Source organism: Microtus ochrogaster, linkage group LG5 (assembly GCF_000317375.1).
Source record: "Microtus ochrogaster isolate Prairie Vole_2 linkage group LG5, MicOch1.0, whole genome shotgun sequence".
Classification (NCBI taxonomy): Eukaryota; Metazoa; Chordata; class Mammalia; order Rodentia; family Cricetidae; genus Microtus; species Microtus ochrogaster.
Genome location: NC_022031.1, coordinates 16,230,949 through 16,246,897, shown reverse-complemented (window position 1 = coordinate 16,246,897; position 15,949 = coordinate 16,230,949). Strand labels below are relative to the sequence as shown.

The following is a 15,949-nucleotide window of genomic DNA, read 5'->3' as shown; positions in this document are numbered from 1 at the left end:
GTGAGGCCAGAAGAGGGTGTCAGATTGTCTGAAGCTGGGATGACAGAGGTTGTGAAGAACCACACAGGCCCTGGGAATTGAAAGCAGGTCTTCTGCAGAGCAGCAGACTGTCTTAACGATGAGTCATCTCCAGCCCTCAGGAAACATAGTCTTGCAGCTGAGTATTGCTTGACTTACGAGCTTCCAGCAGGCTAGTTTCTCTGAAGAGGAATCAGAAGAACTAATTGAGTTTCCTTGCCAGGTCTTGAAAAAACTGGAAATTCTCAGTTACCTAAAATTGAGAATCAAGGATGTGATTTTTGAGTTCTCAAACTCAAGTGTGGCATTAAAATCACTTACTTTCAGCATCTGTCAGTTGGGTTTGACAGTGTTGAAGTCTTATGTTGAAGAAATGTGTGTAATCATACCTCTGCTGCTTTACAGTCTTTAGCCTAAAGCTTGCTCTATCTCTCTGTCTGTCTGTCTGTCTAAATTCATATATACGGGGATGAAGATGTAGCTCACTTGGCGGAGTAATTGTATAGCAAGCAGGAAGCCTGAGTTAGATCCCCAGAATCAAGAAACAGGCTATGGTCATACACATCTGTCATCTTAGCCTTTGGGAAGGGAAGCAGGAGGATCGGAAGTTCAAGGTCATCCTCTGCTATATAGCTTATTTTAGGTTTGCTTAGGATACATGAGATCCTGCTTCACAAATCTCCCTCCTCCTAGCCTGCATAGCAACTCACCAGCACCACTGTGAATGCGAAGATTGAGTGAAATCAGCTGCTTCAACTTTTATGATATTGACCAATTGGAGACGTTTTTCAAAGAATTTTTAAAATGTACCGTCTTGCATTAAGTTTAATGACAAAAGCTTTGTGGTTTCGTTTGTTTCAGACGTCTGAAGAATAGCAAGGCATCCACAGATGGACATCGGTACATTTTTCGAGGTCGGATCAATACTGAGGTGATGGAAGTGGAAAATGTGGATGATGGCACAGGTAAGTGCACTTGATGAACTCCCTGTAAGGTAGAATTCTGACTGCAGTGCATCAGCGCTTAGCAGTGTCTTGTTGGGTGTAGCAACATGCTGAGGATGGAGATAGGTGAGATGCAGGCACGCATCCTCTCCTTGGCTGAGGATGGAGATAGGTGAGATGCAGGCATGCATCCTCTCCTTGGCTGAGGATGGAGATAGGTGAGATGCAGGCATGCATCCTCTCCTTGGCTGAGGAATTCCAAAGCAGAGTTTTTCTGGAGAAAGCAATAAATGCCATCAATATTTCAGAAGATAAGACATGAAGCCAGAATTGAGAACTAAGTCATTGTGGCATATTCGGATGTTTGGTTTGGAGCAGGGTCTAGCCTTCATTTTATGAGTCTTTGCCGTCCACGTCCTGGGAAGCTGACAGGGAAGTGGAAGAATCCGGAGCCTTGAAACAGCTGTGCAGTGGGATTGAGTTTTAGCAGTGGTTTTTTTCTTTCCACAAGCCGTTCGCGTTGTTACATCAACTTTCCTCTTCTTCTTTTATTTCCTTGGTAATTCCTTTCATTTCCTTTCAATGAGCTAAGATTTTAAATGAGACCCTATGTTCCCGAAAATCAGGGCCAAACTGAGCGTGTCCCCCTCCAAGTACTTTCCGTGTGAGGACACTGGGTAAGATGAGGAATGGAAAATATTATCAGGCTTATCTGCAGTCATCCACACCAACTCAACAACTATACTTTATCTAGATCAAAATGGAAGGGGTGGAGATAAAGTTTCGAGCATTCCTGGAATTTCTGATGGAAAATTAAGTGGGACAACATTTTATTTTACTTGAATTCTAGTCACATTGCGGATTGTTATATACAAGGTGTAGACAAAGTGCTCTCTAGAAAATGCAGAAGCTCTCAAACACCTAATTACACTTATTTGATTAAAAACTTGCAGAAGGTATAATTGTGTTTGGTGTAAGGCTAACTTAGCTTTTGATTGACACGCAAAATATAACTCAATTATTCTCCTAAGCCCAGGGCCTTTCACCTGTCAGGCAGAAGCCCTGCTGCTGAACTAAGTTCCAAACCACTTGAGAAATAACTATGATAAATTGTTTATAATATTTAATGACTTGTATTCTATTATGGTTATACCACAGCATAGAAGAGTTGATAGTATGTCCTTCCAAAGTGCAAACGTTTGAATAATTGTCTTGCACATTATTTTCCACGTTGAGTGGGGATGTCAGTAGTTTGGTCTGAGGCCAGATTGCCCTTCACCCATTCTCTGGATTTCAGTGTTCATTTCAGTGGCTTAGTTTAGTTCCTTCTGGAGGATTACTGCTAGGGCTGTTAGTTTGCTTATGATGTTATTAGATAACAATGTTAAAAGCAATAGTAGGAATATGACCGAGATCCCAGGGATTACTTTTCATAGTACATTTGAAATCTCTTTTACAAACTCGTATATTTGTGTGGTTTGGCAGAAAGAATGCATGAAGGCTGTTGACTTTTTAAAAGAGTGATTTCTAGTTCAATGGGCAAACAGCAGGTTTTACAATAGTGATCAAATTTGAATGCGATAAGACTGGCAACTTTCAGCCTTAGGATACTTTTCTGTTTGTTTTGTTTTGCTTTGTGCTGTGGTGGGTGTCAAACCTAGTTCCCCAGGTAGGACGGGCAAGTAGTGCATTACTCCTCTGTTTTGTCTCAGATATTTTTTAAAAAGTCCAACCATTTTAAAATAGAGACTTTTAAAGTGCACTCATTCCAACTGCAGGGCCTTGAAAGAGTCCTGTAATGTTATTTTCCGTCACTACCTCCCCGGGTCGGGAGTGGGTAAACATCATGTGTACTCACTCATAAGTGGCTTTTAGACATAAAGCAAAGAAAACCAGCCTCCAATCCACAATCCCAGAGAACCTAGACAGCAAAGAGGACCCTAAGAGAAACACACATGGATCTCCATAGGGAGTAGAAAAAGACAAGATCTCCTGAGGAAATTGGGAGCATGGGGACCCTGGGAGAGGATAAAAAGGGAGGGAGAGGAAGGAGGGGAGCAGAGAAAAATGTATAGCTAATAAAATCAATTAAAAATAAAAATAAATAAAATAGAGATTTTTGCAACCATTATTTCTACATAAATATTTAGAACCATCTTAAGGTATTGAGTATATTACTGTAATATTAAGCTTTGCTTTTGAATACAGATTATTGTTGTTATTATGAATATTATTATTATTCCATGTGTATGATGCGTCTGTGAGTAGGGCATGCATGTGGTGTCAGAGACCAGCCTTCAGAAGTCAGCTTCTCTCTTCTGTCAGTTCTGGAGATTGAGCTCAGGAAGTGAGGACTGTACAGCAAACACTTTACACCTTCTGAGCCATCTTAGTGCCCTGAATACATTCCTAATAAAAACGTAACAGATTTACAATGTTAACTAGACTGCAAATGCATAGTCTTTCTGATATACTTAATTTTTTATGTTATTTAAAAATTTGAGTATTCAAAGAGTTAAGAGATGAGCAATTTGTGTTATAGTTTTAAATGGATATTTGAGTCTTTTGTTGTTGTTGTTCTAAGTAATGTCCTGCGTTGTGTTAGATGTCAGAATTTTTTCTTGCATTATTTGATAGAATCAAAGATTTGTTTCAAAACTAATTTTCTTCATGTTAAGTATTCCTATGAATGGGTAGCGTTTTTAAAATTTTTCCTTAGAATTGAGGCATTCACTGTTGATCATCAGAGTGAGCATCGAATGTCTTATGGAGATATCATTATTAGTATTGGATATTTTGGACAAACACTTTGGTGATTCGCCCATTATCTAGCTTTTGTGTACAATAGTTGGGTATTTTCCAGCTTGCTGAAATAAAAGTGGTATTAAATGACGACCACTGTGTTCACTGAGGTTTGTTATGGCTCAGTTTGTAAGAACTCCATCTCCTTCAGTGGAGTTGTACTGAATCAATGGAAGGAATTCTCTGCTCATGTGGCTTCAAAGTCATTCATGGCTGGTTTGGGTTTGGCCCTTGAACATTTCTGGTTTTATAAGTAATTAGATAGCGTGAATTTTTGAACTTGAACATTCTGCATTTAATGAGTAGGAGTTTAAATTCCATTCTCTTTTGGACATCTTCTAAAATTAGTTCAGGTCCATTGAAGCGTATTAAATTCTGGGTTAATCACCCAATTGTTAGTTCATTTGATGATATTTTTAATTATTAAATAGGAAAAAGAGCCTAAGAGTATATCTCAGTGACAGAGTGTACACTTAGCATTAAAGAGGCCCTAGCAACAGAACAAATCAAAACCAAACAAAACTCACTAAGGAAACAGCACTATTGACCTTTTCCTTAGTCTTAGTGAGAATGATCTTTATGGATAAGTTTATTACAGTGAATATTTTGAACAATTTGCTGTGGTTGTATAGCTACTTACATAGTATTATATTTTAAAGAAAATGAGAAGCAACTGCTTATTTTGTAAAATATATGCTAATTGTATTATGAAATATGTGTACTCAGTTTGAGGCTCCTTATGTGTGTATATATACACATATGTAAGAACTACAATTAAGTTTAAAATTACAAGTGCTACATTAAAAACACAATAGAAAACAATTCTCATCTGAACTTTAAATGGAGTATCAATATTCTTCCATTTAAAATCACATGACATGAAGCTGGAAAGATGGTTCAGCCGTTAAGATCACTTGCTACTCTTCAGGAGAACTCAAGTTGGGTTCCCAACATCCATGCAGTAACTATAACTCCAGTTATTACTGTGTTAAGACAGGTTCAGGGGATCCATCTAGCTTCCTCTTCTGGTCTTAGCAGGCACTCAAACATCCATGATGTGTGCTTGCCTGCCCACACAAGCTAATTTGTTTAAAGTCCTTTGGTACAATCTGATTTTTCCAAACACTACTTGTACAGCCATTGTTGTGCTACTTGGGCAGATTGATTCTTTCCGGCTTGAGAAGCAGAGTATTAAGTGATTTTACTATTGTCTGTGAGAAGAATGTGCTGTGCTTGTTTTAAAATAGACCCAGCATTTCTCATGTTGACCTAACATGCCCTTTGTCAATGTCTTTCTCTGGAGTGTGATTATAGGGAAGATAATGTAGGTGGGAATGTGGGGTCTTTTAAGCAACAGAGCAAGAGTCATGTGTAAGGACCTTGTCAGGTGACAAGTATCAAGAAGGAATTGCAAATTCTTTTAATAGAAAAAAATTTCTTTGGTTTTATTTTCACTATTTCATTAAAAATTTTCAGTAAAAAGTGTAGCATAGTTATAAAGTCATTTTCATAGTCTCTTGATTATAAAAATTAATCCATAAATAATAAAAGTTAATCCATAATCTTCCATGGATTTTGAGGTTCTGCTATTTTTAATTGAATATGAACATAGGTATGTAAAAATGAAAAAACCCAAAAGCTTATTTTAAAAATTTGAGATTCTGAGCCAGGCAGTAGTGGTGCACACCTTTAATCCCAGTGCTCAGAAGGCAGAGGCAAGGATATCTCTGTGAATTCAAGCCTGGTCTACAGAGTGAATTCCAGGATATCCAGGGCTATACAGAGAAACCCTGTCTTGAAAAGCAAACACATAGAAAAAAAGCCAAAATATTAAGATTATGTATGATGAAAACTTGCTTTCTCTAGGCTTACTATACATATCTAAAATGCAGACCAATATTTGATCTAATTTGGCTGATGTGGATGTGACCAGGGTGAGAATACATCTTGGGGATCAGTCACTCAACAGAAGATAATGGGGTTGTTTGCCATTAATGAGAAAGAAATGGCCATCAAGAACATCTACTTCCTCTCAAAACAATACAATAGGTAGCTTTGGAGAAGAGATGCCAAGCCAGGTGCCACTTGGGTGTTCCCTAACCCTCTCTCATGTATGGCTGGCCCAGTGTACCTGCTGTTGCTGCCTAGGATGTGCAGCGAGACAAATGGTGTCACTTTGATTGGTGCTGATGCTGAGTCAGGCTGCTGCCATCTATTTCTCCTTTCTGGAATCTTCGCTTGGTTCAGTGACTGGCTAGTAAGCACCCATTATGTCACTGTGTCTCCCTGCTTTTATTGTGTGGAATGGTGTGGGTTCAAAGAGTACATCCCATTCTGGCGCAGCAGCAACAGACTGGCAGGCATATGTTTCTGTTTGTTGTGTCTTCCTTGTATATACACATTCTGTTCGCTGACTTTATCTCCATGCAACATTCATTAAAAAAAAATAGAAATTGGTCTGTTCAGTAAGACTTTCTTTATTCTGAAACATAGATATATTTTCAGGCAGCATTAGAAAGATAAGGTTAACTTAATATCTTGATTGTTTGATTATGGAAAAATGCTTAAACGTTTCTTATTTTATTACTTTGAAAAATTTACTAATATATTTGGACATGGTTAAAATGAATTTTAACTTGTAGTATTTAATTACATGTAATATATCAGCCCTGTGGGTCAGGTATGTATGTTCCATTAATGAGCACTAACTATACCAAACTATTTCCCTAATTTTCATGTGTATAGTATATGAGTATTGTGCATATAGCCACACTATATTTTTAATTTCCTGGCTTTGGTGTTCTCACGAGTTGGATGGTCATGCTGATGTGATACAAACTGCTCTTTTATTGCTCTTGACTTCTTTGCAGCGGATTTTCACAGCAGTGGGCACATTGTTATGAATGGGTGGAAGATACATAACACAGCAAAAAATAAATGGTTTGTGTGCATGGCGAAAAGCGCTGAAGAAAAGCATGAATGGTTTGAAGCTATTTTGAAAGAAAGAGAACGCCGGAAAGGTGGGTGCAGAAAAGGGGAGCTCTTGTGCTTTGTGAACACCATCTAGGAAAACAGCTTTCCCTCAGGTTGACCTCTACTTACCCCAAATGGCTATGACCTGCCCAAGCTTAAAATAGTGAAAGCAAAAAATATCCATGTCCTATAAAAGTCTCTGATGATATTTGCTTTATCAGGCTCTATCCTTATCTAATTATTCATGTTGAAATAAGAGCGGTGGAGCTGCGTCCCCAGCACCCGGCCACCTGCACGGCTAGCTTTATACCCAAAATAATTACACGGAAACTGTATTCTTTTAAACACTGCCTGGCCCCATTAGTTCCAGCCTCTTATTGGCTAGCTCTTACATATTAATCTAACCCATTTCTATTAATCTTTGTAGCCCACGAGCTGGCTTACCAGGAAAGATCTTAACCTGCATCTGTCTGGAGTGGGACAATCATGGTGACTCCTTGACTCAGCTTCTTTCTCCCAGAATTCTGTTCTGTTTACTCCACCCACCTAAGGGTTGGCCTATCAAGGGGCCTAGGCAGTTTCTTTATTAATAAGAAATCACTCCCACATCATATTCATTTTTACTGATAAATGTTAATAGTGCTTACATTGTAAAAATCTCAGAATCTCAGTATCAAATTTTCTGGTTTGAAGACTAAAATGCAATTCAAACACTTCTTCTGCAGTGGTTCCCATTGCCCCATCCACTGGCTGTGAATGGTCGCAAGATTTTAGCTTTCATTCTGGCTTCCTTGCCCAGCTTATCCACCCTCGTGTCTGGGACTTCTGTCCTTTACTGTGTGCTTCTTTGTGCCCGGCTTTGTCTCCTCTCTTTGTCTCCTACTCACCTGCCTTGCTGACCCCCAGACTTCCCTTGACATTGTCAGGGTTCAGCAGGCTTCTTTCTACTTGGCAGTTTGCCTGAAAAGCATCTCCGCTTCCCTTTCCTTTTGGAACCTGGAAGGCATCCTGATTCCCCTCTCTGTCATAGCTGTAAGTAGCCACTGCTCTGTTCCAGACCCTGCCCTCTAGGCGACCTACAAAGAGACAGAACTTTCTTTCCCATAGTACCTGCTCTTTTCACATAAAACTTCATAAACATCTTATTTCATAAAATGCATTGCTGTCTCCCTAGTACCTGAGGAACTAAGTGATTTAGCTTTACCAAGACACTGCTACACCCCACAAAATACCTAAACCTCAGGACCCTATGCTTTGGATTGCTCAGTTTCAGTGGCTTTTGTAAGATTCTTTCTTAGAAATAAGGATTCACAAAATAAATAAATACATAGATAGATAGATAGATAGATAGATAGATAGATAGATAGATAGATAGATAGATTTAAAAAAAAAAGAAATAAGGATTCACAATGTTGCATTTAAACACTGTCTTCTTGTGAACAATTTTATAGCATTTCTCTGACAGAGGTGACATGCGCTCAATGAACCTCTCCCACTGCAGAAAGCAGGAGTCCCCTCCAGGACAGACCGCAAGCATAGTTAAACAAATCTCATTTGCCCTTCCTCTACTGGTGAAACCATGTGTCCTTGGGGCACATCCTTGCAGGGATGCCTCACACACTGCAATGTAGCCTGGCCAGTCTCACTAGGATGCTATGAATTTCTTACAAACTGATCTCACGTCTATAGAGCTCAAACCTACACCATCTATTCAGTGGTTATCAACCTGTGGCTGGCAACCCTTTGGGAGTCGAATAAGCCTTGCACAGGGGTCACCTAAGACCATCAGAAAACACAGATATTTGCATTACAGTTTATAACAGTAGAAAAATTACATTTATGAAGTAGCAACAAAAATCATTTTATGGTTGGGGGTTCACCACAACATGAGGAACTATATTAAAGGGTTGCAGCATTAGAACCACTGTGTGTCTAGCTGATGGTAAATATGGCAGTAAGAGCTGGCTTAATGAGGATATAAGCAAAAAGATGAAAGCTCTTCGTTAACGTGGTGTTTATTATTTCATTTTTGATAGGCTTAAAATTGGGCATGGAGCAAGACACCTGGGTAATGATCTCTGAGCAGGGTGAGAAATTGTATAAAATGATGTGCCAACAGGGAAATCTGATCAAAGACAGAAAAAGAAAACTGACTACATTCCCCAAGTGCTTCCTTGGAAGGTAAGCTTAGTCTCCTGGGTGTACCGTCTATTTCATGTGATTTGTGTTTTAATAATGTTATCCTTAGCAGTTTTGAATCCTTATTCATATTTGGCATTTTCTGGACAGAGAGATATGAGGTAAAGGTCAATGATGCAGGGTCACGGATAGCCCCTTGAGCCATCCATTTGTCATCATTGACCCCCACAATTGCTGATAGCCTTGTTATCAGGGGGAATTAGTGCTTGTGTTTGGGCAATGAGTGTCAGGCAGGCGGTATGCCTGTTGGGGCCAGGATGATGGACTTGATGTGGCACTCTGCAGGGTCTGAAAACTAGCGTTGGACAGGAATCCATAAAGTGAAGGGATATTGGAGGGTAGAGAGAAGACAGTCTAACTTCTGCTTAGCCAGAATTCATACAGCTGGACTCAGAAAAAAGGGGTATAGGTAAAGAGTCTAATAGATTGTCATGTCAGGGTCTAGAACCTGAGACTGTGTGCTGTTTGGGTACCAGAGGCTCTTTGAATGGGAAGGGTAATTGCTTCAGCTGGGTCTTCGTAGGCCAGTCTTGCTTCTTTCTGTGAATAGTTTTGAATCCAGTAATCCATACTTAGGAATTTAATGCTTCTGTAGTTATTTAAAGAAGCCAAAACTGTGGATTATGGAGTTTGACACATCCATCTAGTTAAAGAATGTTGAAGTCGGTCTGCAGTTCCCTAGAGTTATAGTGAAGATCAGACTGTGATCTTTGTTCAGCTCCAGACACTTCCATTGGTTAATACAATGGTTTGGGACAGTTTGGTTTCTATATCCCTTTGATCCATCGAGTTGGTAAATCTGTGACCCCCACGATATCCTGTAACTAGCTACCAGGAGATAGTATATGACCACATCTGAACCGTAGACAAGGAAACTTCGGGCTGAAGTGAAGTAAGTTTTCCTATTAAACTATTTTTGAATCACTAGCCCTCAAATAATGACACGAGAACTTATTAATTATGAAAGCTTGGCCTTTAGGCTTGTCTCAACTAGCTTTTATAACTTAAATTAACCCATTTATATTAATCCACATTCTGCCATGTAGTGTTACCTCTCTTCTATCTTGCTTCTCTTGCTTCCTCTCAAATATCCCACAACAAAGAAGGCCAGAACTGGCTCTCTTATTAAGAGAGATTGTCTTCTTGGGTGGCAGGGGGCCACCGTTGCCTAAAGATATTACCGAAGCTCTGTACCTGTGCTCCATCAACACCCTTTGGGTGATAGCTAGTATGGAGGAAAGCGGATCTGACATACATAGAAGATCCATCAGGCACCACAAGCATGGCATCTCTTGCGATAATTCCATGGGTGTAACTTTAGGGTTCCCATGGTGATATGTCTACTTGCAAGATAGTTGCTGCAAGTTTGGGCTTCTCAGCAGTTTTTATTGGCATGAAGCTTAGTTGTAGCTGATCTTTTCTTTATTGACAAAGCCTCTTGTGAATTTCCTTTCTGATGTCACTCCCATGTTAAAAAAAAAAAAATCACCTTTTTCACATCCTTGCTTAAATCAGCTCCTTTTCTCATCTAAGTTAGGCATTTAATGAAATAGGGGAAATCAGAATGAAGAATTATGTTTTGGTTTTATATGAACCAGTTCGATCCACTGGCCTTCTAAGAGTTCATTATGTATCAGACCCTGTGCTGACGTAACTCGTCCCAACCAATCCTGTAGCAGCAGTATGACACTGATGTTCTCATTTGTAACATGACAGTTTACATTCTTAAACCCTTTCTCTTTTATTGTCTTAAATTATCTTATTTCTTTTGTTCTTTCTCTTATGTATGTCTTTCTTTTGTATGACTCTTATTTAATGAAAAAAAAAATGAGAAAGCCCCCTATCAACTTTTCTGCCTTAATATGTGTTCCTTAAAGTAAACAACCTACTTGGAGAATTTTGTGCCCCTTGATTGTTTGATATAAGGTGTTTGTCACCTGTGGGATAAATGAAAAATAATGTGTTTGGTGTGTGACCATAGTTCCAATTCTCTGGCCTGATTATAAAGAGAAAAATAATTCTAAAACATATTTATTTGTTTATGTAAATGTTCAAGTGTTATAGTTATTAAGTATAAATATGAGAATATTTTAGTTTCAAATTGTCTGTATTTATTTTATATTTATCTCAGTGATACCCATGACTATTTGTTTTTTGGGGGGCATCATCTTTTAATTAAATTCATATATGAATGATGTCTTTGGGAAAGAGGGGCATCACCAAGTACTGTTATTTAGTGAGTGCAGTGTCTGAGAGGCTCAGCACATAGGATTTCTGTGGTTGTGAACTCTGTGCCTGTGGGGAAAGGGGAGAAACCTGCTGAATGCCTTGAAAATGGTGCTGTGTATTTAAGATTCCTTTCATAGCTGCTTTATGATATGTGGGCCAGACAGACTTCCCAGGAAGACGCAGATTTTATCAGTTCCATTGTCTTCCCCTTGCAGTGAATTTGTGTCATGGCTGCTGGAAATTGGGGAGATTCACAGGCCTGAAGAAGGTGTTCACCTGGGACAAGCATTGTTAGAAAATGGGATCATCCACCACGGTGATTATTTCATTAGTTTACTTTCTTTGTGTGTTCACCAATGACCTGTGTTTGAATCCCACATTTGTTTCATGTACAATTTTTCATTTCAAAGAATGCTTATTTTTTTAGTGCTTCCAACGTGTAAAGAACGGTGTATCGTGAGTTTAAGGCTATACAGTTGCCATTCTTTAAAACATACAAGCACTGCACATGCAAAAGCCAGAATACTAATAAGTACCAGATTGTGGTAAAAGAGATGCCTAATTCTGACTAGAGTGTGTGAGACTACTTGATATGCACGGTAGCATTAATGATGGGCATTTCAGAATGAATAGAACTTAAAACAGCAGAAGGGGCAACCCTTCTGAGGAAATGATGGCACTCTATTAGAGTAGGAAAATCTTTCATGGTGGCCACTTGGGGAACTACAGTAGGCTCTCACGGTGCACCATGAGTTCCATGAAACAGCATCGTGTGAGGGACTTGTGGTAGGAAGACACCTAACATCAGCAGGGCACCCACTGTCTGTGTACTAAAGGTCAGGACCTGATGAGTGTCTTCACATGAAGGCATGGTTAGATCTCCGTCTTGGAGCATGACCGCAGCACTGTAGAGTCTGAAAGGTTAAAGGCTGCAGCACACAGGCCTGCCAGAAGGCTGAGCTTGACCTGGGGCTAACAGAACAAGGATCCTTTGAAGCTGGGTGCACAGATATGAAGAGAGTTGGCCCGCCTGAGAGGCTGGAGAAACTGCAAGAGCTTATGTAATCAGTGTTTGGATGAGATGGATGCAGAGATTGGACTCTGCTGAGCTCTCTGCTCTGCCTGACTGAGACATTTCATTCAGGAGAGGCTGAAGTGGTGAAGAATTAGGGATGGCATAGGCATCAGACTATAGCAGGGCACTTGGAGAGTGGTCAGTTGGGCTTACAACACCAAGAACAAGGAGAGAGTGGCGATGAGGATCTCTAATGTAAAAAGTGGGGTGCAGCGAAAAAGACGAGCCATTCCAAACTGTGGCTATTTGACCAAGGAAATTTTGCAGTCATGTCCTCCCTAACCCACAGTAGGGCACAAACAAAGCACATCCTCATGAGTTTTTTCCATCACTCTGGCTGGGCCCCCTGTGACTGGTGCCACCCTGTAGAGTTTGGGCATCAGCCCTCTACGTAGACAGTGCTCTCCTTCCCAGGATCCCTGCCCCTTGAATCTCCATTATTTCTTCTCTTGTTCCCACTTCTGCTCGAGTTTTCTTTATAACAGACAGCGGAGGAAGGTATCCTCTATTTTCATTGCTTTTCCTGGCTTCTCATGACTCGAATCCAGTGTTCTTTCTAAGTTTTAACTCTTTCACAAAGGTCTGCACCACTCTGCATTGTGGGACGGACGATTCCTACTCTAAGTGGGCACCTAACCAGCCTGACCGTGCCCACCCTAGCCCGCATTTTCCCATACTCCAAGGGAACACTTATTTAGGGTCTTTCCTCTCGCTTCTCTCATTCAACAGTTGCTTATCAGTTTCCCATAAAAGCAGGGGCCATTTCTAGGTGCTAAAATTGCAGTACTGTAGGAAGTAAAGGAACAAGATTCCCTGCATTCGTGGCTCATCTTTTCTGGGAGCCTCTGACTTTTAGAAGCCCTTCCATCCAGTCTGTCATTTTAATCCATTACTTTTGGAATTTTAAATTTTCCTGAGGTTTGAATTTGTGATTAGTATGTGTGCCTGTACGTGTGTTCTTGTGCTGTGTGCTGAGCAGAGGGTAACTTTCTAGAGTCGGTTCAAACTGTCCACCTGCGTCCATCTGCGTGGGGATTCAACTCACGTAATCATGCTTGTGCAAACAGTGTTTGTAAACGTTGGATTATTTCCATGTGGTTATCACTGCCTGAAATTTCAATGTTACTTTGTTTCTTCGGTTATTAATTATCTCTTAGTCTCCTTTAAACTATCCTGGCTTCTACTCAAGACGTAGACAACATTACCACATGAGCCATATATAGTGTGCTTTTTATGCCTAACATGTGTAGATACTCAGTAATTACATGCTAAATGAATAAAAGAAGTATCATACTTTAAGCAAATGGCTGAGACTTTCATATAATGCTATGGGAACTCCTTCAGCCAATAGCTTTTACGATACTGGCCCACTTTGGACGTGGTCACATGTACTATATATGCAGATGTAAAAGTGTGTGTGGTCCCTTGGCTGCTGGGACCAGTTTTCTGCTCTCACAAAGGACTGATTATCACTGCTTTTTCTGTGAGTCTACCCCAAAATAAAGAAACTTTTATTATACTCCATTCTGGGCTGGTGCAGGATTCTTTTATTGTAAATTGAAACAATATTGTATATCACTTTCTACTCGATTCAGTAATACACATTATCTAAAGCATCATACACATTATCTGATGTGATAGAAAGCCCCAGGTGACAGCTGTAATAGTTACCTTTTGCTGTGACCAAAACAACTACCATAAGCAATTTAAAGCAAGGTTTTAGTTTAGCTCATGGATTCAGAGGGTCACATGGTCATTTGGCCCCTTGCATTTGAGTAGCACATTATGGTGATGGAAACATGGGGCAGAGGAGAAGTGATTGTCTCTTGGCCAGTTAGGAAGGAGGGAGAAAGACAGGCAAGAAACAGTCAGGGATAATAAAACCTCAAGAATCTGCCTCCCAGTAATCTGCTTTCTTGGACTCTATCTAACCCTTCTAGAACCTTCCAAAATAGTCCTACTATCTGGGGACTAAGAATTCAAGTAATGAGCCTGTGAGGAACAATTCATCTTTAAACCATACAGCAACATGAAGTAGAAGTGAGAAGATGATACAGATGGTTTTAGTCTTTCATATCCTCTAACCCAAGATCAAGTATACATTTGGGTGTTCTTATATGTGCATTACATTGTATCTGTAATTCATAAAACATTTTAATCAACACATAGTAATTGCATATATTTATGGGATATATAGTGTGATGTTTAAGTCATGTTTATAATATGTACTGATCAAATCAGTTCTCTTCGGGGATTTGAACCCTGAAAGGCTTCCTTATGCTCCAGTAGATGCTCCTCTGTCTGTGAACACACAGGCAGCATTAAGTGGACTCAGGAGGTAACCTGACAACCTCAGCAAAAGAGCACATGGAGTTTGGAGGTGATATGGGGGGAGGGGAGAAATTAGGTCAATTTGATCTAAATATATGCGTATTTGAAATGGTTTCTTTAAAAGGAGTTTTGATACTTAGTTATTTTTGTGTATCCACATGGCTTGGCACACGTTTGGAGGTTAGGTGACAACTTTTGGGAATTAGTTCTCCCCTTCCACCTTGTGAGTTCCAGGGACTAAACTCAGGTGTCTCAACAGGTGTCTTTATCCACTGAGTTATTTTCCTGGTCCAGTAACAGAGTCTTGAAGTGAAAATACTAAATCCATTTTTGTTAAAATTATTTTCAAATCTGAAATGCAAGAATTCTTCAAATATTTAAATTAGAAGGATTAAAATCTGTTTTGAAAAATTGTATTTATAGCCTGATTAATTCTTTTTGCTGAGAAATATAACCCAGAGAGCTGTGTCTCCGTATTTTTGCATTTGTTAATGTTTGAATTCAGGGGCCCAGGCTTATTATACTGCAGTCAGGATTTGATCGACTCTAAAGTCACATTTGGAATCTAGCATTTTTATGAAAAGAAACCATTAACAATGTCTCTAATTCTCCAAAACTTGGGCCAAGAAACCCAATTAAGCAATTTCACATTAAGAGATTAATTCCATTTAAAGAAGAGATGGGTGCTAAATATTCTAGCTATTGAGTCTGTGTTTCCAGCTGTACTTTTGCAAAAACACAATTCTCAAAGTAAAGTTGAATGAGCCATCAGTTTAAAAGACAGTTAGGAGAGAGAGAGAGAGAGAGAGAGAGAGAGAGAGAGAGAGAGAGAGAGAAGAGAGACCGGATGTCTAGTGTGATTGGAAGTCTATTTATACATTCCAAGAGGATTTTATCAGTTACTCCAAGGATCCCACACAGAGGTAGGCAAGAAATGGCCATTTAAGGCAGGGAGTATCTCAAACTAACCTGTAATTAGACTCTGGACCTGCAACGTTCCATCCTCCCCACATCACTGCGTCCCTCAGCCTCTGCAGGCACAGCCTCTCCCAGGAACCCTTTTTCACAGCTTTGTAGTGTTTCGCTGCCGAGTTTTGCAGCTCTGTTTATTAGTGATATTAAACTGTGATTTTATTTCATGGTGGTATCCTTATCTGGCTTCATAAACTGAGTTTGGAACTATTCTTTCTTTTTCCTTTCTTTTTCCACCTCCCTCCTTCCCTCCCTCCTTTCCTCCGTTTCTCCCTCCCTTCCTTTCTTTTGAAGGGTTTGAGAAGAATTTGCATTGATTCCTTAAGCATTTGTTAGTGTTCACCACAGAAACCATCATCCAGATTATTAGAGCTTTGAGAGATGAAAAATTTATCCTATAGACGAC

The 15,949-nt window shown here is 39.7% G+C and overlaps 1 protein-coding gene across 1 annotated transcript in view; it reads left to right on the top strand.

The window, feature by feature from the left end:
* Positions 1–15,949, top strand: part of Prex2 (phosphatidylinositol-3,4,5-trisphosphate dependent Rac exchange factor 2) — a 276,161-nt gene that overhangs the window by 101,798 nt on the left and 158,414 nt on the right. Inside the window, exons 8-11 of the mRNA XM_005361884.3 lie at positions 880–983; positions 6,635–6,784; positions 8,774–8,918; positions 11,381–11,481. Coding sequence (XP_005361941.1) covers positions 880–983; positions 6,635–6,784; positions 8,774–8,918; positions 11,381–11,481 — 500 coding nt within the window. The remainder of the gene's footprint in view (positions 1–879; positions 984–6,634; positions 6,785–8,773; positions 8,919–11,380; positions 11,482–15,949) is intronic.